Here is a 27,276-nt window from a genome sequence, read left to right as displayed (position 1 = left end):
ACCAGTTATTTTTGGAATTTATGGTCAATAAACCTCATTTACGTCCCCATCTCCCCCCCACGTCTTTTAATGCGGACAACCTGAGGAGGGGGAGGGGGAGGGGCGAGTTCAGCAACCCCATCACTCACCAGCAACCTCCACCCGAACACCACATTCCTCAGCCTCTTATCTCATCGTATCGTACCACAGAGGACAGCCGTGTGTGTGTTGTGTGTGTTGGGTGTGTGTGTGTGTGTGTGTGTTGTGTGTGTGTGTGTGTGTGTGTGTGTGTGGTGTGTGGGGGGGGGGGGGGGGGGCAAGGGTCACGACAGTTTGTTTGCAGCAGGAATGCATCCGGATGACATCACCCAGAGAGAGCTGATTAAAACCAGCCGGGCCGCCGGCCTGGACCAGCGCCTGATAACACCGATAGGGAGACAGTGATGAAGATACATGGGCAGCTCCCTTGTTGGTTTGGAGAAGGCCCGGGAGGGGGGGGGGGGGGGGGGGGGGGGGGGGGGGGGGGGCAAACACCGTAGAATGGGGCTGCACGATATGAGAAAAAATCATCTAATTTTGTCATTATTTTGGCTGCTATTGCAAATGTGATATGATTCACGGGAATGGAGGAATTGTAATTTCTGTATCAGTCATTACTGAAGGATATTAAAGGTCCCATGATATAGAAATGTCACTTTGAGGTTTAACATTAATATGAGTTCCCCCCCCAGCCTGACTATGACCCCCCCGTGGCTAGAAATGGTGATTGGTGGAAACCAAGTCCTGGGTATCCCGCTCTGCCTTTGAGAAAATGAAAGCTCAGACGGGCGATCTGGAATCTTGCTCCTATGAGGTCATAGGAGTTAAAGTGGAAAAAGAAAGGGTAAGGTGTCTGAGTTGAACAGATTGACATATTTTAGACTCTTACAACTAATAGTGGAGTTACTATGAAAAAAAGGGGGCCTCCAATGTACGGTACAATTTAAAAAAAAAAATATATATATCAAAAAGCTAGTCCTTTCGTACCAAAGACTTTCTGCAGATTAAACCTTTAAGATGCAACATTAAAAGGGTTCACGTGTTTGGAGATTTTGTTGGACAAAGTCAGTCTTTCGGTTTCCTGTCTTTGTCCCAAGATAACGGGACAGACGTGACAGCGGTGTCTCTCATACATTACGAGGCAAGTACACAAACAAACAAGTTGATTTGCAGGACTTTTGGGGTCTAAGGTTCACCCCTTTAGCTACTCCTGATGCTGGATCAGACATTAGAGCCAATCACAATGTTTGTTTAAAATAACTTCCTGGTTTAACAACACAGGTAGAGAAACAACTTGATATGCTATCATCTCAATATCTTCAACGTAATCCTCTTTACCATAACACCGACTGACGATGTCAGATCCAAAGTAATTTCTCTCGCTCACTCCAACCAAAAGTGGAAACTAGGCGGTCCTGGACTAAAGAAATCAGCCCAATACTGGTCAGGAACTTCAACAAGAATCAGATAAACCGACGCCTCAAAAAGAAAGGCCCTGATAAAAACATTGACAACTTCTACGACCCTGCTGGGGACCAATAGGAGCGCAGACAAAAAGGTCCCATGACATGGCCTCTTTGGATGCTTTTATGTAGACCTTCGTGGTCCCTAATACTGTATCTGAAGTCTCTTTTATATAGACCTTCGTGGTCCCTAATACTGTTCTTGAAGTTCCGTTTATATAAACCTTAGTGGTCCCCTATACTGTATTTGAGTCTCTTTATATAGACCTTAGTGGTCCACCAATATGTAATCTGAATCTCCTTTATATAGAACTAGTGGTCCCTGAATACGGTATCTGAAGTCTCTTTAATAACCTTAGTTGGTCCCTAATACTGTTCTGAGTTCGTTATAGACTTTGTACTGCTATTTATATAGACCTTATGGTCCCCTATTATTATCTGAAGTCTCTTTATATAGACTTAGTGGTTCCCTAATAACTGAATCTGAAGTCTCTTTATATAGACCTGTGGTCCCCCTAATCCTTTCTGCAGGTCCCTTTATATAAACCTGAAGTGGTCCCCTATACTGTGCTGAATTCTCGTTATATGGACCTCAGTGGTCCTTAATACCACCGTTACAAACCACTAGACTCTGACACAGGATGAAAAGAAAAAAAAAAAAAGGGCTCAGGCGACCTTTCACCCCTGGCACAGGTCAGCGAGACCACTTCCCCTCTCAGTGAAAACCGCCTCGGGCCTGAAACCTCCCAGAGAGTCTAAACCCTCACGGCCTCAAATCAGCATTTTATGACTCACCACACGCGCTTGCAGCTTTTAAACTGAAAATAATTAAGATTACTGAGCAAAATTAAAAGATTAATATGGATCTTTTGTTATTTCATGCGAGTGGATTACCTCAATCCCAAATCCCTTCCCCCCCAAAAAACCCCTGCGTGACCCAAAACCCTCCCAGTATAATCCCACTGTTCCCATTTAGACACGTTTACCGCACAAACACACACACACCCCCCCCCCATGAAATCACTCGTTTTATCATCCTCATCTACATACGAGATGCTTTGTTTGGAGTTTTCTCCCTAAAAGAGGCAGAATTCTCCTGTGAATTCCTTTTCTAATCTTGATTTTACCATCTGGGTTATTAATTATTACTAATATACTCCAATGTTCTTGTAAAATAGCTGCAGGTGTGTGTGTGTGTGTGTGTGTGTGTGTGTGTGCAAGCAAGCAGTGTGTATCTGTGTAAATGTAGTTCTTATGTAGCTTTACATGTCCTGCAACAAATAAAAGATGCCAAACTTCAAGGGGCTTTCCTTTCAATACATTCAAACTGGATTGAATGAGAGTGTTTGTGCAACTGTGTGTGTGTGTGTGTGTGTGTGTGTGTGTTTAAAGATTAACCTGAGCCGTGTTTTTCCTGTGTGTGTTCAGCAGACAAACAGAAACCAGCAGCAGAAACGGGACAATCGATCACGTACCTTATCAGGGTTTGTAAACCCTGTTTGCTGGAGTTTCTCCTCAGCAGAGCGTTGGACATGTCGGCCTCTTTATCTTCTACTCCGTCTGATTTCTTCTTCTTCTCCTCCTCCTCTTCGTCTCCTGGTAGAAAGACAACGGATCACTATCACACACACTCAGCCCGCTGAGAACAACTCTCTCCTCTGTTCACTTAGTTTCCACCGCGACCCTGAAGGCAGCGTTCTGTCCTGCAGCTGCACCGAAGCCCAGAGCTCAAAACAATGTGTGTGTGTTACACCGTTAGAGATTCTTCTGGTAGCTACACACACACACACACACACACACACAAACACACTCTCGCTCTCTCTCGTATATCTCACACAGGTTTCTCCCCTGCAATGCTTGCTGGGAATGTCAGCAGCGAGAGTGACTCCCTGCTCTCTTGGAGGCTGGGATTTTAGTCATTACACCCCCCCTCCCAACACACACCCCTCTGTCCCACACACACACACACACACACACACCCCTCTGTCCTACATGTGGTTTTCATTGAGCAGCGGGGCCCAACATCTTTCTTTTCTGCCTTTCAGTTATGCCGGGTCATGTGGTCTTCCCTGGGGGGGAATGAAAGACGATATACCCCCCCAACAACAAAACAAATTCCACTACTGAACCATCTCAACATCCCGATTCAGAGAGTGGCAGATTTTTTTTTTCCTTCTTCATTGCAGGCGCCGAGGACCAGTCCATCACTACAAGTATAAAAAGCCCCAAAGTTATAGTTCAGTTTACACCATGACATGGTGGGGGTCTAGGAGGCACGGGTTCACAACGAGGTCTAAGAGACATGGGGGGGTCTAGGAGACACAGGTTCGGGTTTACAACGGGGACCAGTGCAGTTTACATCTGGGGTCGCGAGACACGGTTGGGGGGGGGGGGGTCTAGGCATCCGGTTCAGGTTTACACCGCGTCTAGATACGACGGGGGGGTCTAGGAGACATGGGGGGTCTAGGAGGCACGGGTTTACACCACGGTGTAGGAGACGCGGAGGGTCTAAGAGACACTGGTTCCAGTTTTGATAAATAAAAACCAAATGCTTAAGAATCCATTCATTTGAATGGATTTCTTGAACAGAGATGAGGTTTCGGGGGGGTGTCAACGTCTCGGTACACCAGGAGATCTCCTTTAATAGCGTTGGGGTATTTCTGGAGGCTGAACCGAGCGTTAGCATCAGTCTGGTGGCTTCGACAAAAAAGCCAACGAGGTATTTAATATATTTTTTTTTACATCGAGATAATCTTTCCACTTTCTAAAAAGTGTAAATGCAACAAGCCGAAGTAAAAAGATGAAGTTGGGCTCTAAACCTACTACACTACTCGCTTACAACTGATTTCACGTGTTCGACGTGACGACATCGTCGCCTGGCGCCCGTCATAATCCGTACGGCCACTAGAGGGCGATGTCGTCACAAACAAATGAGTCGGACCTGCTGCTTGAAACAACCTAAGTGGCCGTTTTTCAGGGAAAGAACCAATAGAAGACAATGTAAAAATGTCCAATTTTAAAGCAGAATTAGCCATGTTTACAGCTCAGAACAACAAAAACAAAGCCTCCAAAGCCTAGTTAACTCTCCTGACAACTTTTAGGGCACAAATTGTATTTATAATTGACGCGTTTAAATTATATTAAGTCTTAAAATTACACGTACTTAAGGTCTAAAATGTCGGGTGGCTAGCTCAGCGACCAGGCTTCATCTGGCCCGCCTGCTGCCTTTTTGCCCATTTTCCGTTAAGAAATGTCTTTCAAAAATGCAAAAAAAAAAAAAAAAAAAAAGCTAGGCTACCGATTGAGCACCCATAGGTGCCGATACCTGGGTGCTCCGAAGCTCACGGAGCACCCACGGGCGCCAGACTGCTGCTGGGCTACATTCATCTCCCATTTAACACAGGTTGGAGCAGAGTGGAGCGTCTGTCTCACATGTCTTTTCCACCAAGACTAACCAGGTTCCGGTTCTGGTGCCACCTAAAAATCACGCCTATGGCAACACCGACATAACATATCAAACTACACTGGGACCGCTCTCCCTAAAACACCAGTCTGTCCTTTCTACAGCTGCTTTAATGTTTAATAGTGTGTGTATTTTAGTGTGTGAATGTTCTTAGTGTGTGTATTTCCTTTTATAAACATTAAACAAAAGTGTCTGAGCGTATGAAGCGCTGTATAAATAAAATGCATCATTACTATTATCATTATAGTAATCTAAACGCCAGGGTGTTGGACACCCTTTTATTACGAGTTAGCAGACACGTCGTAGCTGATTGGATAACAACTTTGACACAGCCAATCAACGCAGGACACGCCCACTAAATATCACACCACTAGCTCAGTCCGTAGGGAGTCGGGTTAGAACCCGAGGGGCGCCGGTTCAAGTCCCCGTTTTGTTTTGACCAGAGTCCAGAGTGTGGACTGGTAGCCGAGGTGCTCTTGAGCAAGACAGCGTACCCCTCAACCGATCAGGGCGCTGGTCCAGTACTGGCAGCCCCCCCCGCCCCCCACCGACATCTCTCCGTTAGTGCATGAATAGGACACAAGCATGTGTGTGTGTGTGTGTGTGTGTGTGTGTGCCTGGGTGTGTGTGTGTGTGTGGGTGTGTGTACATATCTGTGTGTGTGTGTCTGTGTGTGTGCGCGTGTGTGTCTGTGTGTGCGTGTCTCTGTATGTGTGCCTGGGTGTGTGTGTGTGTGTGGGTGTGTGTCTCTGTGTGTGTGTGTTCATGTGCGTGTCTGTGCGTGTGTGTCTCTATGTGTGTGTACTTCAGGCCTGTGTGTAGTGTGTAATCAGTGTAAAATGTCATTTCCCCATAGGGGATCAATAAAAAGTCAAAATTAAAAATGATAAATCACTAAATTCTTCTTTCGCTCTCTGGTCGTCCGACTGTCTCTCCACTTGTCCCACAAACGCTGCGTCTTTGTCTCCGCCCCCCCCCCCCCCCCCCCCCCCCCCCCCCCCCCCCGAAACCCTCACGCTTACATAATCAAACACACGGCTGTTGCTAGGGTAACCAAGTCATCACCATTCACCCCCTGGAGTGCTGCCAAGTCCGGACAAAAGGGCATTCTGGGAAGTGGAGTCACGGCCCCTCTTCATGCCCAGGCTCGTAAAAACAGAACTGCGGTTTCCAACAAATACTCGCTGACCTGAACACAACCTCCACACTCAAGACTCTTAAAAACTAGAACAAACAACTTTAAAAGGCTGAACTTCCTCCAGCTACACAATCACAAACTACACTCACTGGTTCCCATCACACACGTGTGTGTGTGTGTGTGTGTGTGTGTGTGTGTGTGTGTGTGTGTGTGTGTGTGTGTGTGTTCATTGTTTCTTAACCCTTGTGTTGTCTTCCTGTCAAAATTGAAACTGACTTGACACTTTCAGTTGTTTTTTTTTTACATTTTTGTTCCTTTTTTTCAACGTTTGTCCCTTTTGATGTTCAACACTACGTAACACTAACTTATTAACTTTAGTTTTACAGTTATTTTTGGAATTTAGGGTCAATAAACCTCATTTATAGGAAATTATACCTAATGTCGACAAACGTTGAAAAGTGACAAAATCAGAGGGAAGAGACACAAAAGTGTCAAAAGACAACAACGTCGATAAAGGGTTTTTCATTTTAAATTTTGACTCAGAAAAACAAAAATTTGCAGGTCAATGTATGAAAATCAGCGCTTTTTAATTTTTTGAACACTTGATGCTTTTTGTTGATAAGTTTATCACGTTCAACACTACCTTATTAACTTTAGTTTTACAGGTTATTTTGAATGATGGTCAATCAACCTCATTTATAGGAATTATACCTAATGTTTGAGTTAGAAGCGGAAAGAAAGAAAATTAGGATATGTATGTTGCAAGAGCCAAATTAACGAGAAGATGTTGATGATAATTCACAGAACTGGAATATGTTCATTCGTACTCAACACTATTTCCACAACACTTCACTTTTGTTTTTACTAAGCTAGAATAGATAATAAGACCCAAAATAATGATAAAAGTAGAGATTACGTGGCAAAAGGAGCGTTGGAATTCAATATGTTATTTAATAACTGTAAAACTAAAGTTATAGCTAGGGTAGTGTTCTGTCGTGTTTCCAACACTCAAAAAAAACGTGAACAAACTGGAAGAAAAAAAAAAAAAAAACAAGGGAACAAAAACTTAAGTTGGAAAAATTGATTTAAAAAAAAAAGGTCAGTTAAAGTGTTGATTTTCAATTTTGACAGGAAGACAACACGAGGGTTAATAGTAAAAACAAGGACATGCCGCATTATCTCGTCCCCCGTCCATCTGGTCCCGTTGGGGTCCTGGTTTATCTGCAGACTCCAGGTCTCGGAGGAAAACCCTCCAGCCGCCAGCATTTTACTGCCGTGTGACATTTAAGGGGTTAAAGTGTCTCTGATGTCTCTCTGTCTCCTCAGCTGTGTTTACAGAGTTAAACCAACACTAATCAAGCTGGATCAGACGGTCCCTGCCGGGTTTCTGCTGTTGTCTTCGTTTAATAAAAGCCGGTCCACGGACGGGTGTTACACACTCGCTACAAAACACCGATACTACTCGGCCTACTGCTACGATTGCGGTTTTCATACACTAGAAATAGTTTGTAAGGGACAGACATTCAGCTCGTTAACATTTAGGGTTTTGTAGTCTTGTTTTGAAGTCTGTCCTCATTAAATCAAAAGGTCTCAGTCAGCTATGCACAAAAACTGATGGACACACACTCTCCCTCCATGTCTCTCTCCCCTCTGTCTACTCACCACACCCACAACACTGTCTGGGCCCAACACCCCACTGTTCTCTCTCCGTCCCGCTTTTTGTCCCCACACACCAACACTGTTTTGTGTCCCACAAACACGTCTCTCTACTGTGGTACCACACACCACACCTGTACTCTGTGTTCCCACACAACATACACTGTAGGTTCCCCATCACCACAATTGGTCTATCTTGTGTTCAACACCACCCACAAACTGTCTCGTCCCCCCCCCCACCCCCCACCACACACCACACCAAACACCACAACAACACAACCACCCCACAACACACACATGTCTGTGTCCCCCCCCCCCCCACAACCACACACCAACCAACACACACACCCCACACACACAACATCACTGTCTCTCTCGATATTCCCATCAACCCCAGACACACACGGTTCCCTGTTCCAGTCTTGTCTCCCCCCCCCCCCACCCCTCCCCCCCCCCAAACCCCCCCCACACAACAGCTGTCTCCACCCTGTACCACACCTCCCTCACAAATTTTCTCTCTCGCTCTCTCTCAAAATGGACTACAAGATGAGACCGCGGTTTGTGTTCCCGTGAACGAGTGTTCGCGTCGTGACTATTTAAACTGCGTAGAGAACCTGCACCTGGCAACGGTACGAAGATGCGTAGTCTGGGAGACAAGACGTTTCAGTCTAAATGTAATGAAGAATGCAGTGTGGTTTATTGGGAATGAAATTAGGAAACCGGGTTCATCATAAGGTTTTTCCAGAAGTCCTGGAGCTTCTCCATCCAGGTTAAAATTAAGAGGATAAAGTCTGTTTTGCCTATTTGTCTGAAGCAGGATTAAAAGTCCAGGGCACCTGGACCAGAAGAGCAGCTCATCCCTGCAGATCTCCTCCATCAGAGAGCTCCGGGAGCGTTGACCCTGAAACCCAGAAGGCCTTGCTGCCCGTCGTCTCTCGTCGCCTCCCACCCGGTGCCCGGCAGCCGGCGATCTCCTCACCTGACACCGAGCGCCCTACAACCCCGAGCGCGCCCCCCCCAGCGGATGAGCCCACGAGCTGGAGTCCAGTCACGAGGTACTCCAGAATGGGAATCGAGCCGTCAGCAGAGCACTTCGGAGGCTATATTGGAAAGATTGCATCTTTTACGTTGGAGGGTTTATTGCACACACAAATAATCGGAGGGACTCGAACCCTCGACCCTGGCAGAGGACCACACACACACACACACACACACACACACACACACACTTAGCTGAACAATGAGACATTGTGGCTGCTGAGTATCTGCAGAGGGATTCATTTTCAGATTATTAAAACATGGGAATAAAATAACGCTGACGAAGAGGAAAGATGATCTGAAGAGAAAGATTTGAAGAAGATGACAGAGTGAAGGTCGGCTGCTGATGACCCCCCCCCGGCTGTGTACTGTAAACACAGCGACTAACCGCTGGTGCCTGGAGGGCTTCTCCCTGACAACATGATGCCTTTGTTTTTCTGTTTCCTGCCTGTGGCGGTACACAAACACACCTGTTTCCATGCCAACACAAACCTGCTGACACCCGACTCACAATGAAACCTCTCTCAGGACAAGAGTGCAGTTTCTGCATCAGCACGTTATTTTTCACATCACTTTGAAACCAATAAATGCTTCATAATTATCACGAAGCATCCAGATATTAACAAGCAGCATCGATATGATCCACAGGAGCATTTTCCTACACCAGCGCCCCCTAGTGGTGTCAGGAGATAGAACCTGACGGTACATCTAGACCAGAGAACGTCTTCAACGTGGTGAGGAAATCGCAGTTTGGTTTAGCCACAAAAAATGTTTTAAAGAAGAAAAAGATGGTGGTTTAGGGTAAAACTACTACTACTGCCTACTTCCACCTACGTAACATCAATCGCCTCCGCCCCTCCCTTACCCCCCACACTGCTGCAATTCTTGTCCACAGTCTCGTCACTTCCCGTCTCGATTTTTGCAACTCTCTCCTCTTCGGTCTCGCTCACAAATCCCTCCACAAACTTCAATTGGTCCAGAATTCAGCTGCCCGCATCATAACTCGAACCCCCTCCATCCACCACATCACTCCCGTCCTCCAACAGCTCCACTGGCTCCCGGTCCAGTTCCGTATCAAATTCAAAATCCTTCTATTAGCATTCAGGCCATCCCAAACCTCGCCCCCCCATATTTGTCTGATCTCCTCCAGCGTCCCACCCCGCTCCATCAGATCCTCTTCCTCCATAACCTGTCTGTCCCCCCCGCCCGTCTCACCACCATGGGGGGCAGAGCATTTAGCCGCTCGCTCCCCGTCTCTGGAACTCACTACCCCCCCAACTCAGAACCATTGATTCATTCCCCCATTTCAAATCACATAAAAAACACATCTGTTTATAACTGCCTATCCACCTAAATGTCTGTTGCTCCGCCTTTTCTGTTGTTAGTATTTGTTTTGCTTGTTAGTATATTTTTTGCTGTATGTATTTTTGTTTTTCTGTTGTATATTTTTTTTGTGTATAGTATTTGTTTGCTGTTGTATTAGTTGGTTTTGCTGTTCTTAATTTATGAATTCCCTGTCGGCGTCCTTGAGTGCCATGAAAGGCTCTTAATAAATGTATATTATTATTATTATTAAACTAGACATTTCACTTCCTGAAAGTTATGCATGTGACGCAGAACGTCCCGGAGCTCCGTCTGCTCCACAGAGTAAAAACAAAAACTCCCTGTTCATTATCAGATCTGTTCCTGTGTGTTTGACCCTCACTGTTTGTAGTGGTGTGTATACTGTTGCTGCGTTCAAGGCACCACGGTAAGTCTAGTTTTTACAACCTTCCACCAGTGAAAGCGCCCTGGAACGGCACTCAAACCCTAACATACTAACCCTAACTCACACCGTCACACACACCCGTCACACACCCACCCACCCCGACACACACACACACACACACACACACACACCTCAACTTTTATAGTTGAAAATGCAACATTAATTAAAAGGTCTGACTGGGAACTTGTAAATTCCGACTTTCCAGTTGTGCAAACGTTGCCCATGGTGAAACAAATTAACGTCAAATTGAAAAACACTTGATGCATTTACTGTTTTTAACTTTTAAATTTCATCCTTTTTTCCCCCCCCCCCCCCAATATGTGTCACTTTGACATTACACTAACTTATTAACTTTAGTTTTACAGTTATTTTTGGAATTTATGGTCAATAAACCTCATTTATAGGAATTATACCTAATGTTTTAGTTAGAAAAGCAGAATTAGGAATTATTGAGACAAATTAAAGGAATGGATGTTGATGATAATCAACAGACTGGAATATGTCAACTTTTACTCATATTTTCAACAACACTTCACTTTGTTTTACAATGCTATAAATATAATAAGACCCAAAATTAATGAAAGTAGAGATTTGTACTTGGCAAGAGTGTTGGATCAATCATGTTATTTTTGGGGATTAAAAATTGATATAGACAACATGGGGACACATGGGACAACATGAAGACAACATGGGACAACATGAAGACACATGAACAACTTGAGGGACATGGGGGCGAAAGGGGGCGACCATGGGGGCGACATGAGACACATGAGGACAACATGAGACAACATGAAGCAACTTGAGGGCTACATGGGGGGCGACATGGGGACGATGGGGCGACATGGGGCGACATGGGGGCGACATGGGGGCGACATGAGGACAACATGAGGGCAACATGAGGGTTATGAAAGCCTGGGAGAAGAGAGAAACAAGATGATGTAGCTATCTTATTTTGTCGACATGACACAGAACTAAAAATATACAATTCAAAACTCAGCAGTGTCTTCTTCATGTGAAAGAACTGGACTTCATCAAGAGATTTACGCTACTAACCTGGAATAAATCTGCAGGAAAACAATCCTCTTCTCGATGACAGACGGGAAATAAAGCGTCCGAGCTCAGGTTGCACTCCCAGCAGGCTTTGCAGTTTATGAATACACAAGGTGAAATTGGGATAAAGTTAAAACCTCTTCACATCGATCCTGTTTGAGAGTTTTCAGTGCAGGGTTCTGCAGGATCTGGACCCTGGAGCAGACTCTAGAGCTCTGATTGATCCCAGGTGTGCACTGCTGACAGAGAATCACACACCTGGCTCATAATTAGCCTCTTACACACACACACACATACACACATACACACACACACACACACACAGGTGGAAGAAGTATTCAGATCTGTTAGGCTACAGTAAAAGTACTAATTAATTGACCCGTTTTCAGTTAATTTATTAATTAATTTTTTTGTCCCAATAAATGGGCCGTCAAAATGAAGCGCTGACAATGTCAACATTAAAAATATCAAAATAACTTTTGGGAAAAACACCAAAAAACGTTTAAAAAAAAAAAAGCACCCACAACATTGAAAAAGTGACAAAAATGTCGGAAAAAAACGATAATGATGTTGAAAGAAAGTGACCACGGTGACGGAAAGACAACACAAGGCTTAAAAGCAGAATGTGGCCAGGTTGGCTCAGTGGTGGGGCAGGCGCACGCGTCCCTTGATGCAGAGGTCCACGGTTTGAATCCGACCTGTGATGATTTCCATGGTTCAATCTCAGCTTTTTCCAGGAATGTTGCATCTGCAGCAGCTCTCCCAGGTTCAGGTCCAGGTCCAGGAATGTGGCCTCATTAGAGGGTCAGGGATCAGGAGCGGTGCATTCCTGCAGAGTGAGCTAAAGCAGGAAGAGACACACACACATATATACACACATATTGCACATATAACATGCATTATATGTGCAATATGAAGAAATTAACGTATAACTGATTCAATCACAAACTACACATAATTTTACAGCATTTGGAGGAAAAGTAATTGGTGAAAGAACTTTTAAAAAAGTATAAAAAGAGAGAAAAATGTCAATAAAAGTGACAAAAATGTGAACAAATGTCAAGTTAAGTGACAAAAATGTGAAAAGATGTCGAAAAAAGTAACAATTGTAAAAAGCAAAGCTTTAGAAATTTGGGGAAAAACCCATGGAAATTTCAACAGGCTCAGAAAAAGTCAACAAACGTTAAAAAAGTGACAAAATCATTGGAGGAACGACACAAAAAGGTCACAAAATACGACCATAACCTCGATAAAAGCTTCTTTAAAAGGTTAATAAAGGTTCATTTTGAAATTTTGACTCAGAAAAAACTAAAATTTCCAGGTCAATGAGAAGACATTTGAAGGTTAAAATGTAAAATGCATGTCATGAGACAGACAATGCCGTCTAAAATATTTGACTTTTCAATTAAATAAAAGCTGATTCTACACGCCTGGCCGGCCCTTCATGTGGTTCTCATGGTCCAGTGTGGCCCTGGTGTAGCTGAGTCCGACCCCCCAGATTTAGAAGATCTGTGTTCCATCTTTATCATCTGAACTCAAAAACAGAACAAACACGCCCCCTACTGGCCGAGAACCGGCGAGACCGCCTCTGACAGCTGATCTGAGGTCTGGTTCAGCTTGGTCCTCTTCCTGGGAGGCTTTAGATCCGGGAGGGGGGACTTAACTTCCCTAAGGGCCACACTGGAAAAACCAAATCACATTAAGGGCCTGACAAGTTGAGTGTATTGCAAGGGCGTAACTTTGGGGGGGGTTGAGATCTCCAACTATCCAAAACAGGTCCCGGGACCCGCCTGCATGGATTGATTAAAAAACTGTAGAATAAAAACTAAGCGCCAAAAACAACCTGGGTCTTATTATGACGGAAGGTTGTTGGTTCAATCCCTGGCCCTGCAGTCCCATGTCGAAGGAAGTGCTTGGGCAAGACTCTGAACCACGAGTTGCCCCCCGATGCTGCACCATCGGAGGGTAGATGTGTGTGAGTGTGTATCTGATGAGCAGGTGTGTATGTGTGTGAGTGTGTATCGATAGATGCATGTGTGGTAATGTTTGTTTGTGTGTATCTTAATGAGCGGTGTGTAGATGTGTGTGAGTGTGTATCTGATAGCAGGGTGGTAGATGTGTTTGATGTGTATCAAGATGATGAGCAGGTTGTGATGTGGTGGTTTGTATCTGAGACAGTGTGTGTAGATGTGTGTGAGTGTGTATCTGATGACTGCAGGTGTGTAGATGTGTGTGAGTGTTGTATCTGACGAGCAGGTGTGTAGATGTGTGTGAGTGTGTATCTGAGAGCAGGTGTGTAGATGTGTGTGAGTGTGTATCTGAGAGCAGGTGTGTAGATGTGGTGATTGTATCTGATGAGCAGGTGTGAATTTGGTGAGTGTGTATCTATAGCAGGTGTGTAGATGTGTGTAGATGTGTGTGAGTGTGTATCTGATGAGCAGGTGTGTAGATGTGTGTGAGTGTGTATCTGATGAGCAGGTGTGTAGATGTGTGTGAGTGTGTATCTGAGAAGCAGGTGTGTAGATGTGTGTAGCACTAGAAAAGTTTATATAATATATCATATAAATATGTATCATAATGCTGTGAGACATCCAGCAAATTTACAGGCTTTACACCCAATGTGTATTCCAGGTGTAAACTAGGCCTGAGACGGGGACGGGGACGGGGACGGGGGACGGGGACGGGGGACGGGGGCTTGGGCAGGGACGGGGACCGAGGTGTTTATAAGGCGTCTCGGTGACATCATGGTCCTGGTTTTAACTCTGAAGCTCCTCACGTTCCCCGGGATAAAGTTAGAACCCAGAAACCTTAGAGGCTCCAGGACAGAGACTCCTTACAAGGAGGGTGATTTGTGTGTGTGTGTGTGTGGTGGTGTTGTATGTGGTGTGTGTGTATGTGTGTATGTGTGTTGTTGTGTTTGTGTGTTTGTGTCTGTTGTTTGTGTGTGTGTTGGTTTTGTGTATTGTGTGTGGTGTTGTGTGGGTGTTTTGGTGTATGTTAGTGGTGTATGTGTGTGTGTTGTATGTGTTTATGTGTGTCTGTGTGTTGGTGTGTGTTTGTGGGTGTGTAGTGTGTGTGTGATTGTGTGTGTGTGTATTGGGTGTGTGTTGTGGTGTGAGTGTGGTGTGTATGTGTGTGTGGGTATTGGTGTGTGTTTGTGTGAGTGTGTTGTGTATGGGTGTGGGTTGTGTGTGTGTGTGTGTGTGTGTGTGTGTGTGTGTGTGTGTGCACGCGTGGGGAAGTCAACCTTATGACTCACGTAACTTCATTTAAGTAAACAACATACTTACTATTTTTTATACAACATTATTATGTTAATAATTATACTTACATACTATTTAACCAAACCACAGCAACAACCGTGTGTGTGTGTGTGTGTGAGCGTGTGTGTGCATGTGTGTGTGTGTGTGTGTGTGTGTGAGCTTGTGTGTGCACGTGTGTGTGTGTGTGTAGTTGCACATGTGTGGAAATTAACCTTATGACTTATGTAACTTAATTTAAGTAAAAAACACACTTATTTTTAACCCAAACCACAGCAGACCGGGCTTGTGCGTGTGTGTGTGTGTGTGTGTGTGTGTGTGCGTGTGTGTCTGCGTCAGTGTGTGTGTGTGTGTGTGTGTGCGTGTGTGTCTGCGTCAGTGTGTGTGCGCGTGTGTGTGCGTGTGCGTGTGTGTTTCTTCTAATTAAAGAAGAGTCACTTCAGTAAGATTGTAGATTTTATCCAGTGAACCAGTCACAGAGCGAGATGGAAATAGTGATTCCTGAGAATAACACGCGGCCTCTTTCATTCAGATGTTTTGTTGGTATTAAACCAGGTGTGTTAGTCGTGTAAATGGAGTTCTGAATGAAGGTGAAGAACGTAAAAAAGGCACAAAAGTTGACTTCCATGCACGGGACTTACACATGGGTCTCCTGGTATACACACTCCTTTATTATGGAATAATAATGACAGCAATATTTTATATGCAGAGCTTAATACACATGATCATACAGACGGAAGCTCTAATATTCATAACTGCATGATGAAGAAAACCATAGAGCATATAGTAGCTTAGTCGCGCATAACGGACGAGAGCAGACCCGCAGGACTGAGTGTGTGTGTGTGTGTATGTGTGTGTGTGTGTGTACGTGTGTGTGTACATGTGTGTGTGTACATGTGTGTGTACATGTGAGTGTGTGGAAGTCAACCTTATGACTTATGTATCTTTATTTAACATACTTGTTTTTAAAACCCAAACCACAGAAACGGCCGTGTGTGTGTGAGAGCGTGTGTGTATGTGATTGTGTGTGTGTGTGTGTGTGTGAGCATATGTATGTGAGTATGCATATATATGTATATATATATATTTATATATGCATACGCACATGCATATGCTCACACACACACACATATGGATAAGAAAACCATTGAGCCTATTTTGTAGGTAACTTAGTGGCTTAGTCGCGCATAAAGGACGAGAGCAGACCTGTGTGTCTGTGTGTGTGTGTGTGTGTGTGTGTGTGTGTGTGTGTGTGTGTGTGTGTAATAACATGTAAAGTAATGTAATAATGGGCAGGAGCAGACCCGTGGGACTGCTCCCTCCACGGTAGTTTTCCCGAGGCCCAGTACAGTAATAATGGATGTAAGTTGTAATTCACCATGTGTTCTATTAGTACATCCATGGTATTATCTTATGATATACGATCATATATATATCATAGATATATGATCCGAGGGATGTGTGTGTGCCGTAAAGCCTGTTACGTGGACGTAACGTCAGCAGCGTTTCCCAAACTGATGGGGCTATTGGCCAGAAGCTAGCAGCTAGCAGCTAGCAGCTAACATCAGCGGTTAGAAGGCGTGAAGGTAGTAACCCTCCTGTTGTCCTCGGGTCAAATTGACCATTTTTTAAATTTTTAATATCAAGATCTTGGCTTTCTTTCAACCAAATTGCCTAAAAATAACATGAATGCCACACAATTGTTCTTTAGGTAAAATGAATTATTTCTTTCACCAAATGTTTGGTTTTAAAAAAAGAAAGAAACAAAAGGCAATGAAAAAAACTGAGAAATTGATTGGTTTTGTATAATGTCATAACATTTAAGTTCATTGGCTATGAATTTAAAAAAAAAAAGAAAAATAAACAACAGAAAAATAGAGTCTCAAACGCTGTCAAAGTGGAGCCAAAATGAATGGGAGTCAATGGGATGCTAACGGCAGGTGATGGCTTCGTAGCATTAAAATGGCGCCATGGGAGCTACACTTAGAGAGCCCCCCCCCCGCCCCCCTCCCCTTGATAAAATATGATGCTAAAATCATGGCGTCGGTTCTGTGAATACAAGCGAGGGAAATGAAGACACAACAACAACAACAAAAACAACAAATCACTCATTTTCTTCCACATTTGACTTTATTGTTCTTTCGACGTGGTTCAGTTTGTGTGAATGCTTCCCTGAATGTGTGGAGCTTCGGAGGTGGTGCAGGGGCCATGACGCACGCCTGTGGGGTGGGAGTTGTGGGTTCGAATCCCACTGCGATGCATCAGCCAGTGTGACCCCTAGTGGCTCCGGAGACGTGCAACCTCTGAGACACATGTGCGGCAATTTGAGTTGCTTTGGATAAAAGCGTCAGCTAAATGAGATGAAATGTTTTAAGACTTGATGTTGTGTGTTGGTGTGTTGGTGTGGGGAACCCCCCCCCCCCCCTCCCCCCTGCACTCAGAGAAACAAAATGCCATCAAATAATTACAGTTAAATCCCCAAAATGCTTTGACTCTCCTGCAGAGCGACTTCTCTCAGACATGCTAACCCGAAACATGAAGCAACTTTCTGGCTCAACCAACACACATAAGACACGTGGCGTTCACATTATAAACAACAACAACAACAACAACAACAGACTAACAGCAGCGACGCGTCTAGGAGGTCTCGAACATCTTCTTCCTGTCGGCCTTTCCCTCCACGTTCTTACGCCAGTCGCCCGCCGCTTCACTCGGCTGCAGAGGACAAACGAGACAACTCAGGGGGGTCAGAAGATCTGGACTTTTTCATTTTTTAGAAAACAACTGTTGTTACAACTTATTATTTCTAACTTGTTATTTCTCACACAGAAAGAGACTTTGTGTCTTTGCTGTCTTAACCCTTGGAGCCCTGAGGCCATTTTTACAGTTTAATGTCCGTCTGGATTTATTTTATAATAACTTGTAAAACATCAACCCTGTTGTCTACAGTCAAGATATGAACATCATTTCTTTTCAGGACAAACTGTTATTAGAATATTTGGGTTGCAGTGAGGTCACTTGCATGTTAAAAATGGTTGTAGGGCCTTAAAGTAAATAAATAAATAATGAATCTTCCAGATATGTTGATATCACAGACAGATAAGTAAACCTCTAAAACACTTCTCATATGTCTTGGAGTCACACTGTGAAATCATCATATAACTTATACAGTTATAAATACATGCATTTTTTCCCAAAAAGTCAAGACGTTTTGCTCTCATGACTTTACTTATGCCAATATACATAATAATGTTCATATATATGATATTACACCCCAGCAATGCTACACAAGCAAATAGTTGTCAATAGTCACCATTTGGCCTTATAGAGTATATAGGCATTTTTGTCCCCTCGGCCTCCATACAAGAGGGTGCTTTTATCTCCCATATATGGGCATGCACTTCCTGAAACATAGACGGGACAGAGGGCAGAGAGACGGAGGAGTGAGTCAGCGGCAGAAATGAGCCGAAACGTGATGAATTATGGACATAAAGTGGATCAATCTTGGATATAACAGTATGGATTTAAAGCCCAAAGAGGCTGAAGTTCCAGGCTGGATAGAAAATCCCCTGTAGAGGCTAGAAAGACCCGGAAAAGACCGCCGTAAAGCCGAAAGCGTCAGGATTCAAACGAAACCGAAAGTGAGTAAATCGCTCGTATGGTTCAAAACTTATTAAACTATGAATCAGAGGTACTTTGTTACCCGTGGGCGAGTGTCTCGGGCTCAGAGGGTTAATAGGTTGGTGTCAGTAGGCCAGTGTTTATGCATGGTGGTGAAAAAGAAGCGTTAAACGTCAAACAAGAGCCAAAAACGAGACAAAAGTGTCGATAAAAGAGACGAAAACATCCGAAAAGGTGTTGATTTTCAGGACGACAAGTACGTGGTCGAGTGGAAGACAACACAAGGCTCACAGGGCCGACAACTGAGGATTATGGACCATAAAACGATAAAACGCCAGGGTGAGCTCACCTCCTCCTTGACCTCCTTCTTGACCTGCTTGAGGTTGGCCCTCAGGTCCATGTTGACCGTGTGCTTGGAGCCCAGCAGGGCCTTCAGCATGGTGTCGGCCGACATGCGCACCTTCTTCAGGGCGGGCTTCTTCACGCCGGCCAGATCCACCACCTTGATCTTCAGGTCTTCAATCTGGGATGATGATGAGTTAGTTTTTAAAATACTTCTATTACCTTTATTGGTACTGTAATTACCACTGTTCATTACACCAACTGTTATAATTATTATGAATCCTATTTCTGTATATCTGCATCAGTGTCTCTGTATATGTGTATCAGTGTCTCTGTATATCTGTCTCAGTGTCTCTGTATATCTGCATCAATGTCTCTGTATATCTGTCTCAGTGTCTCTGTATATCTGTATCAGTGTCTCTGTATATGTGTATCAGTGTCTCTGTATATCTGTCTCAGTGTCTCTGTATATCTGCATCAATGTCTCTGTATATCTGTCTCAGTGTCTCTGTATATGTGTATCAGTGTCTCTGTATATCTGTCAGTGTCTCTGTATATGTGTATCAGTGTCTCTGTATATCTGTGTCAGTGTCTCTGTATATCTGTCTTAGTGTCTCTGTATATCTGTCTCAGTGTCTCTGTATATCTGTCTCAGTGTCTCTGTATATCTGTATCAGTGTCTCTGTATATCTGTCTCAGTGTCTCTGTATATCTGTATCAGTGTCTCTGTATATCAGTGTCTCTGTATATCTGTCTCTGTGTCTCTGTATATCTGCATCAGTGTCTCTGTATATCAGTGTCTCTGTATATCTGTCTCTGTGTCTCTGTATATCTGTATCAGTGTCTCTGTATATCAGTGTCTCTGTATATCTGTCTCTGTGTCTCTGTATATCTGCATCAGTGTCTCTGTATATCTGTCTCCGTGTCTCTAGACCTTCTCTATCGTAAAGACTCCTGGCTGTTAATGGTGTGGGGGGGGGGGGGGGGTTCACCTCTTTGTCGGCCTTCAGCACTTTGGCCTCGATGTCGTACCTCTCCTCGTCAATCTTCTCGATTTGGGCGTTGAGCTTCTTGCAGATTTCCTGCCGACACACACACACACACACACACCACACAAACACACACAACACACACCACACACACAACATAACAACAACACACACACAACACACCACACACACACACACACAACACACACACGTTGTCCGTTAGACCCGCTGCAGGCAGACCTGTAGTACCATGACCGCCCTGCAGGGACATGTGTGTGTGTGTGGAGGTGGAGGGGGGGGGAACGCTGCGTCCCGTCTCACCATGAGGGCGGCCTGGTCTCCGCTCATGGTTGGGGGGGGGCAGTTCTGGGCCATGTAGGCCTCCTTGGCCGCGATGTCGTCCTTCTTCTCCTGCTCCAGCCAGCCGGCAGCGATGGACAGGATCAGGCTCTGCAGGAGGAAGGGGGGGGAGGAACGGGGGAGGGGGAGGAACGGGGGGGAGGCGTTTTACACGCAAGAATTATTTTTCAACAAGTTTCCACGTCAGAAATTTACAAAATACAGTACATCTGAAAAAGTGACCAAAAAGTGACAAGAAAAGATGAAAAAGTGACGAAAAAGCGACAAAAAAAGATGAAAAAGTGACAAATAAAATATGAAAAAGTGACAAAAAATGACCAAAAAATGACCAAAAAGTGACGAGAAAGCAACAAAAAAAAGATGAAAAAGTGACGAAAAAGCGACCAAAAAAAAAGATGAAAAAGTGACGAAAAAGCGACAAAAAAAAGATGAAAAAGTGACGAAAAAGCGACAAAAAAAGATGAAAAATTGACCAAAAAGTGACAAAAAAAAGATGAAAAAGTGCCAAGAAAGCGACAGGGAGGTGTTTTACACACGGAGAGCACAGGAAGTCATTTTCAACAAGTTTCCACATCAGAAATTTGGATTTCTGTCAAAACAAGATGTCAAAGCAATAATGACGTGGATGGTTCCCTACAACGCACTTCACAGGTTAAAGAAATGATCATTTCACTACTTTCATTGAATTTGGGTGTTTCATTCGATTTCACAGCATTTGAAAAAAGTTGTTAAAATAACGTTGTCAATAACGTGGGAAAATACATCAGAAAAAGCAACGAAAAAGTGAAAAAAGTGACTAAAGAATTGGAAAAAAAGCTTCAAAACCGCAGAGAAACGAGACAAAAAAGTTGAAAAAAAATGACTGACACATTGAGAAAAGCGACAATTGTGTCGAGAAAGTTGACCATTCACATTAAAAGAATTGTTTTGGTTTCGTGTAATTTTTAATTTTTAAAATTTTAAGCCATAAAAACTAACATATTTGTAGCACACGTGTGAAAGACAAGCCTCGGAAGAACCTTATTTTACCCATAACTGTAAGAAATGCCCCTTTAATCACGAACTCAGGCTTCTCACCTTCAGGTGATGCCTGCGGCTCGAAGTCATCTTTTTCCTGTTTGGGAGGAAGTCAAACAAAATTATCATAAATCATCACAAAATTATCACATTAACCCTCTATTGCATGGATTGTTTTTTAAACATGGTTAAAAATGTCTTGATGTGTTTTTATGACTCAAGGCTGGTTAAATGATGCATTTGTAAAAAAAAAAAAAAAAAAAAAAAAAAAAATTAAAGGGGCACGCATTTGTGAAAAGTGCCAAGAAATCCGTTATTTTTTTAAAACACGCTTTTAGTGAAAAAATACCAAATAAATTCAAGTGTATGCCATATATCGCATCGCACCCACTCCATGGCTTGCTGTCAATCACAGGAGCACTTTCAGTGACAGACTCATTCTCCAAAATGCACACAGAGCGCCACAGGAAGTCATTCCTGCCTGTGGCCATCAAACTTTTTAACTCCCCCTCTAAGTGTTGACACACACACACCACACACACACAACACCACACACACACACCACAATTAGAGAGGTTGAAACTGGACAATATTATCTCTGATTATCTGTTTGTGCAATAACACGGCCTGACTGTGTGCATCTCAAAACCACAATTATTATTATTATTTATATTTAACTTTCACCATTCCAATCCTATATGTGAATTATGTAAATAATGTATAATAACATTCCTTTAGTTAATACCGTACGTATCCAATTCCTTATATTCTTTATTCTTGTATTTCTACTCTATTTATAATATTTGTGCAACTACAACACAGAGTTTCCTTCGGGGATCAATAAAGTATTTGATTCTGATTCTGATTCTGTATGGCGACAAATTAATTTTAGCCTATTAGAGAAGAAATATAGCATCTTAACGGTTTAAGTGATTAACATTAAAAGTTTGCTTAACCCAGATAACAGTTGAATTTTTTCCCCAAAGAAATGCGTCTAAATTTAAGAAAAACAAACGACATTTTGGCTGATCCTGGAGCGGGATCTTTAGTGTGGTACGTGTCCAGAAAAGGGGGGCCGGGGGGGGGGGGGGGGGGGGGGGGGGGAACAGGATTCCTGGTTATGTGAAGTCCTCCAATTACTAACCCTTTAAAAAAAAAAAACTTTACACAGTCAAACAGAAAACAGTGCATTTTACATGGTTTATTGTGAAAAAAAAACAAAAAAAATAATTTGTTGCCATGTGGCAACACCATGCAATAGAGGGTTAACTCTGAACGTCCTGCTTTTCTTACGAGTAAAAACATCCATCTTGATTAAAGATATTAAGACATTTTGCCAATTCCACTTTTTACCATTAAATACCTAGTCCTAGTTTCAGGATTGTGTGGTTGCTTGCATCCCTTTTAACATCTTATTAAACATTTTAAACTGGGAGAGAGAATCCGATCGACGTGGCATTGTGAACTAATTACCTCAAGAAAGAACATCCATCTTGATTAAAAATATGACATTTTTTCAAAAACAATTACAATTTTGAGTCCAAATCCTGAGATAATCCAGATTTCTGGCCTAGTTTCAGCATTGCGTTGCTGCTTTTAACATCTTTTAATGTCTTAATTAGGAGAGAGAATCAGATCAGGAACTAATTAACTCTGAACTTACTTACAAAACTTGTAAGTAAGTAAAAAATAAATATAATAAGTATTGTAAAATATCCATCTTGATGAGTTTTGCTTTTTTGAAAGGCACTATAATGAGTTTTGAGTCAGTATCTTGAAATATTCCAGATTTCTGTCCTAGTTTCAGCATTGTGTTGCTGCTTACGTCACTTTTAACATCTTAATTTGGAGAGAGAATCGGATCATGAACTAATTAACTCTGAACTTTCGTACTTTCGTAGTTTAATTTTGAGTTTTTCTTTTTTGAAAAAGTCCAATTATGAATGTTGGAGCCAGTATCTTGAATAAGGCAGATTTCTGTCCTAATTTTAAGATACTGTCAACAACTTTTCTCTTTTTCCACATTCAACAACCATTTTAGATTCTTAGATTACGTGCTTGTGGCTGCATCTCATCGCCCTTACTGGATACCTCCTCGATGGGAGGGGCTAGGACGCAAGGAAAGGAGGCAAGGGGAGGAGTCGAGGAGGCTTTTTAAGGGCTATGAGATGCAGCTCTATTCTAACCCTGATGGATCAGATTAATTGTGAGATTATGTGTTTGCAGAGACAGAAGACCTAGGCTGCATCTCATCGCTCGTATTGGATACCTCCTCGTTGGGAGGGGCTAGGACGCGAGGAAAGGAGGCAAGGAGAGGAGTCGTGGAGGCAAGGGGAGGAGTCGAGGAGGCTTTTTAAGAGCTATGAAATGCAGCTCTATTCTAATCCAGATGATTCAGATTAATTGTGAGATTATCTGCATGCAGAGAAAACAGACCTAGGCTGCATCTCATTGCTCTTATTTGGCTAGGACGCAAGGAAAGGAAGCAAGGGGAGGAGTCAAGGAGGCTTTTTAGGGGCTATGAGATGCAGCTCTATTCTAACCCTGATGGAGCAGATTAAGGAGGATGTTCTTCACACTTACTCAGACATCTTGGTGTTTTTGGGGCGTCACAACCTGAGAGAAGACAAGAGGAAACATGTCAGTGTTTTTGACCTTGTCTGAAGGTCGTACAGGTACAGGTACGGGTACAGGTACTCCAGTACTGCACTCAGGTACACATGTTGAGGTACTTGTACTTTACTCGAGTCTTTTTCTTTTCATGTTACTTTCTACTTCTACATCTCAGAGAGAAATATGGAACTTTAGTTACTAGTTACTTTAGTTACTTTACACGTTAAGATTCCTGCACATTCCTGTAGTTTATAAAATTACACACACACACGCTCGCACACACACACCAGACAAAAACACACACAAACACGCACGTACACACACACACACACACACAAACACGCACACACACACACACACCACACACACACAACACACAACAGACACACACACACACACCAAAAACATACACACACACACACACACACAGGGGGGTCCTGCGCCAAAAAAGGTTTTGATTTGAATCCATTTTCTGCCATATACACACACACTTAACCCACAACATACATACATACATATATATATATATATATATATATATTATATATATATATATATTAATATATATATGTAGTATACATGAGAGAGAGAGAGAGAGAGTGTTGTGTGGAATCAATCATGTTATTTTGGGGAATTAAAAGAACATTGATAGAAGACATGAGGCAACTGAGGACAACATGAGGACAACATGAGGACCAAGATGAGGACAACATGAGGACAACATGAGGACAACATGAGGGCAAACATGAGGACACAAATGAGGACAACATGAGGACAACATAAGGACACAGAGACAACAGAGGACAACATGAGGACAAAATGAGGACAACATGAGGGCAACCTGAGGACCATGAGGACAACATAGGACAACATGAAGAACATGGGACAAAATGAGACAACATAGGCAACATGAAGACAACATGAGGACAACATGAGGACAACATGAGGACAACATAGGACAACACATGAGGACAACATGAGGACAACATGAGGACAACATGAGGACAACATGAGGACAACATGAGGACAACATGAGGGACAACATGAGGACAACATGAGGACAACATGAGGACAACATAGGGACAACATGAAGACAACATGAGGACAACATGAGGACAACATGAGGGTTAATGGAGAGTATTTTAGATTTTCCCAGTGTGGTGTTAGTACTTCTACTTCTTCTTCTTCTTCCACCGCCGGTAGTTGCTGAGATCAGGAGTGTGAGTTTCTGTGAGATCAGCATTTTCTGCGGCGATGACGGATGGTCGAAAATATTTGTGCCGTAACGCGATCTGAGGCCACAGCTGAAGAGCAGCGTCGTCGACGGCAACTAAACTGGGACGGTCCGGATCGGGTGTCGCTGAGTGGTCAAATTAAAGTTCTCCAGTGTTAAATCATCATGTTCAACTCTAACGTTAACATGTGAACTCCTAATACGGGGGAATGATCCTTTAATGAATCAATGAATTTTGATTTTCTTGCATGCTTTTTACAGTGACGTGTCAGGACCGACAGGCTTAAACTTACTACTTTTAAAAGTATAGTTTCCATTATTTCACAGTTTCAATTTCAGGAATTTCAAAGCTTTTATAAATAAGAATTTAATCAGCTGCTCGATCAAACTCCAAATCAGGTTGAATGGTCTTAAATTAATCCATTAGGATTTCTTTTAATGGGCTACACACATGTTTACAGGGACTTGACAGGCTTCAATTTATCACGTTAAACAAATGATTTCCATTTTTAGATTAAATTTCAGAAATCTAGACGCTATGATGCTAGAAATAAGAGACCGAGCAGCTGCTCCATCCTGCAGACACTGAGACAAATAAATAATGGACTTATAGTGGTGTTAATGACCAATTAACTGACAGTTAGAGACCAGTTGTTGTCTTACAATACAGCCAATAAAGAACATTTTAACATGAAAAAGAAAGTGGCACAAAAGTGAAGGATTTCAATGTCTCCAATCCATAAAATTAGCTCTTTTTAAAATATATGAAACCTCTTTCAAAGCATCACAATAGGCCGAGCAGTAATTCAGAGATCATCATGACACGTTGGTATTTCAGTGTGACGGGTTCAAGACTTTGTCGGGTCTTAGTGGGTTCCTCGCGCCGAGCTCCGAGGTCGTAAAACGCGATGAACGGGGTCCCATAAATTTCACTTTGTCAGAGAAAAGGGTCAAATGTCGGCAGCAAACATGCAGAAAGCGAGCCCATGGGGCCAGGAAGGTTGAAAAGGTGGAGGGACCAACGGGATTTTAAGAGTCTGGTTGATGTGAGGCTGCTCTGATCTTCTCTGGTGGAAATTCAAAGATGCTTCTCTCAGAGGCTGAAAGAACAGAGACAAAGTAAAGATTTCTCACCTATCGAGACGAGGACAAGAAGAAGAAGAAGATGAAGAAGAAGAGGAGGACCTCCACACACTTGTGGAAGAAAAGAAACACTGCCAAAGCCACACAGTGAAAAAGGAAATACGGTATATATGGTGAGTTGCGATGCCTCAGCAAAATGCCCAGATCCTCTTTATGGAAATGGATTCCTGGGCAGACCAATGGGCCGGCGAGCTCCTGAAATACACTCGACACAGCTTGGCTCTGCAGCCCCCCCCCCTCCCTGGGAGACGACTTCAAGCTTCAAGATGCAGATCCAGTGAGGTGAATATGTGAAACAAAGTGGACAAACTCAGGCCGTTCTGTCGTTATTTAACTTCTAAAGTCTCAAAAGATGAACCAGAAGTCGTTAAAGTAGCTTCAAAAATCCCTTCTTATGAATTTCCACCTGAAAATATTCCTTAAATACCTTTAATGTTGTCGGTGTTGAAGAAATATTTTTAACATCAACAGAAAAACACAATTTTTAACCACTGGGATGTTGCATAAAATGGAAATACTTCATTTTATCCGTGTTATTAGAGATACAAACTCTAATCAGCTGTTTTAAAAGCTTTCTAGAATTAGCTGTTTTTTGAAGTTTCTCTTATTATGTTTGTCTTTAAAAAGGGATTGTTGTTTTTTGGGACATAAGAGAGTGAGATGAGTAGATGGGTATCAGTCTAATGTCTGTGTGTTTGGACAGTTAGCCTAGCTTAGCATAAGAACAAAAAGGAAGCATGGGGAAACAGCAAGCCTTGTCTTTCTAAAGATCGAATCTTGCATTAGAACTACTTTTACTCAATAACTGTTCCAGCACACAACTCCGCCTAACACCATGTTTGTGTTTGTGTACGGGCAAAATACAACATGGGTGCCGTGTTATTGGGGCGACGGACCTTTATTCTGAAAACCCCAATAGTCCTGAAAATGTCGATGGCTCGACCAAACTAAAGACCACTGCTTCGTAGTTACTTTGCATTGAAAATATCAACTCCCCCTGGAGTTTTTTTGCCCAAACAAGAGGCTAAAATTACACATCTTAACATCTTTAGTGTTTTTAACCCTCAGGTTGTCCTGGGGTCAAATTTGCCCCGTTTTTAAAA

General features: G+C 43.0%; 3 protein-coding genes across 3 annotated transcripts in view; all 3 read right to left on the bottom strand.

Annotated features, from left to right (window-relative positions):
* The window catches only part of lsp1a (lymphocyte specific protein 1 a), a 39,997-nt gene extending 36,616 nt beyond the window's left edge, over positions 1 to 3,381 (bottom strand). The window contains exon 1 of the mRNA XM_032511806.1: positions 2,957 to 3,381. Within this exon, the coding sequence (XP_032367697.1) occupies positions 2,957 to 3,015 (59 nt within the window). The 5' untranslated portion in view covers positions 3,016 to 3,381. The remainder of the gene's footprint in view (positions 1 to 2,956) is intronic.
* A 13,968-nt stretch (positions 3,382 to 17,349) lies between these two features.
* On the bottom strand, positions 17,350 to 26,357 carry LOC116686757 (troponin I, fast skeletal muscle). Its single transcript, XM_032511810.1, has 7 exons — positions 26,165 to 26,357; positions 23,767 to 23,799; positions 21,244 to 21,280; positions 20,128 to 20,256; positions 19,810 to 19,899; positions 18,825 to 18,998; positions 17,350 to 17,569 (listed from the first exon to the last, which is right to left on the bottom strand). Exons 2-7 carry the CDS (start codon positions 23,772 to 23,774, stop codon positions 17,492 to 17,494), a joined length of 516 nt encoding a protein of 171 aa, XP_032367701.1. The 5' UTR covers positions 23,775 to 23,799; positions 26,165 to 26,357; the 3' UTR covers positions 17,350 to 17,491.
* The window catches only part of LOC116686758 (troponin I, fast skeletal muscle), a 62,323-nt gene continuing 52,509 nt past the window's right edge, over positions 17,463 to 27,276 (bottom strand). The window contains exons 9-10 of the mRNA XM_032511813.1: positions 25,490 to 25,494; positions 17,463 to 17,473 (exon numbers count right to left, since the gene is read on the bottom strand). The gene's annotated coding sequence lies outside the window, so the exon portion shown is untranslated. The remainder of the gene's footprint in view (positions 17,474 to 25,489; positions 25,495 to 27,276) is intronic.

The sequence above is a fragment of the Etheostoma spectabile genome, unplaced genomic scaffold (assembly GCF_008692095.1).
Source record: "Etheostoma spectabile isolate EspeVRDwgs_2016 unplaced genomic scaffold, UIUC_Espe_1.0 scaffold463, whole genome shotgun sequence".
In the NCBI taxonomy this organism is placed as follows: Eukaryota; Metazoa; Chordata; class Actinopteri; order Perciformes; family Percidae; genus Etheostoma; species Etheostoma spectabile.
The sequence above is the reverse complement of the archived record's forward strand: the minus strand, read 5'-3'. Positions and strand labels throughout refer to the sequence as shown.

Coding starts and splice junctions, on each gene's coding strand:
- LOC116686757 (XM_032511810.1), bottom strand. Junction 19,900..20,127: donor GAGACCAGGCCGCCCTCATG/GTGAGACGGGAC, acceptor GTGTGTCGGCAG/GAAATCTGCAAGAAGCTCAA. Junction 18,999..19,809: donor TGCTGAAGGCCGACAAAGAG/GTGAACCCCCCC, acceptor TCATCATCCCAG/ATTGAAGACCTGAAGATCAA.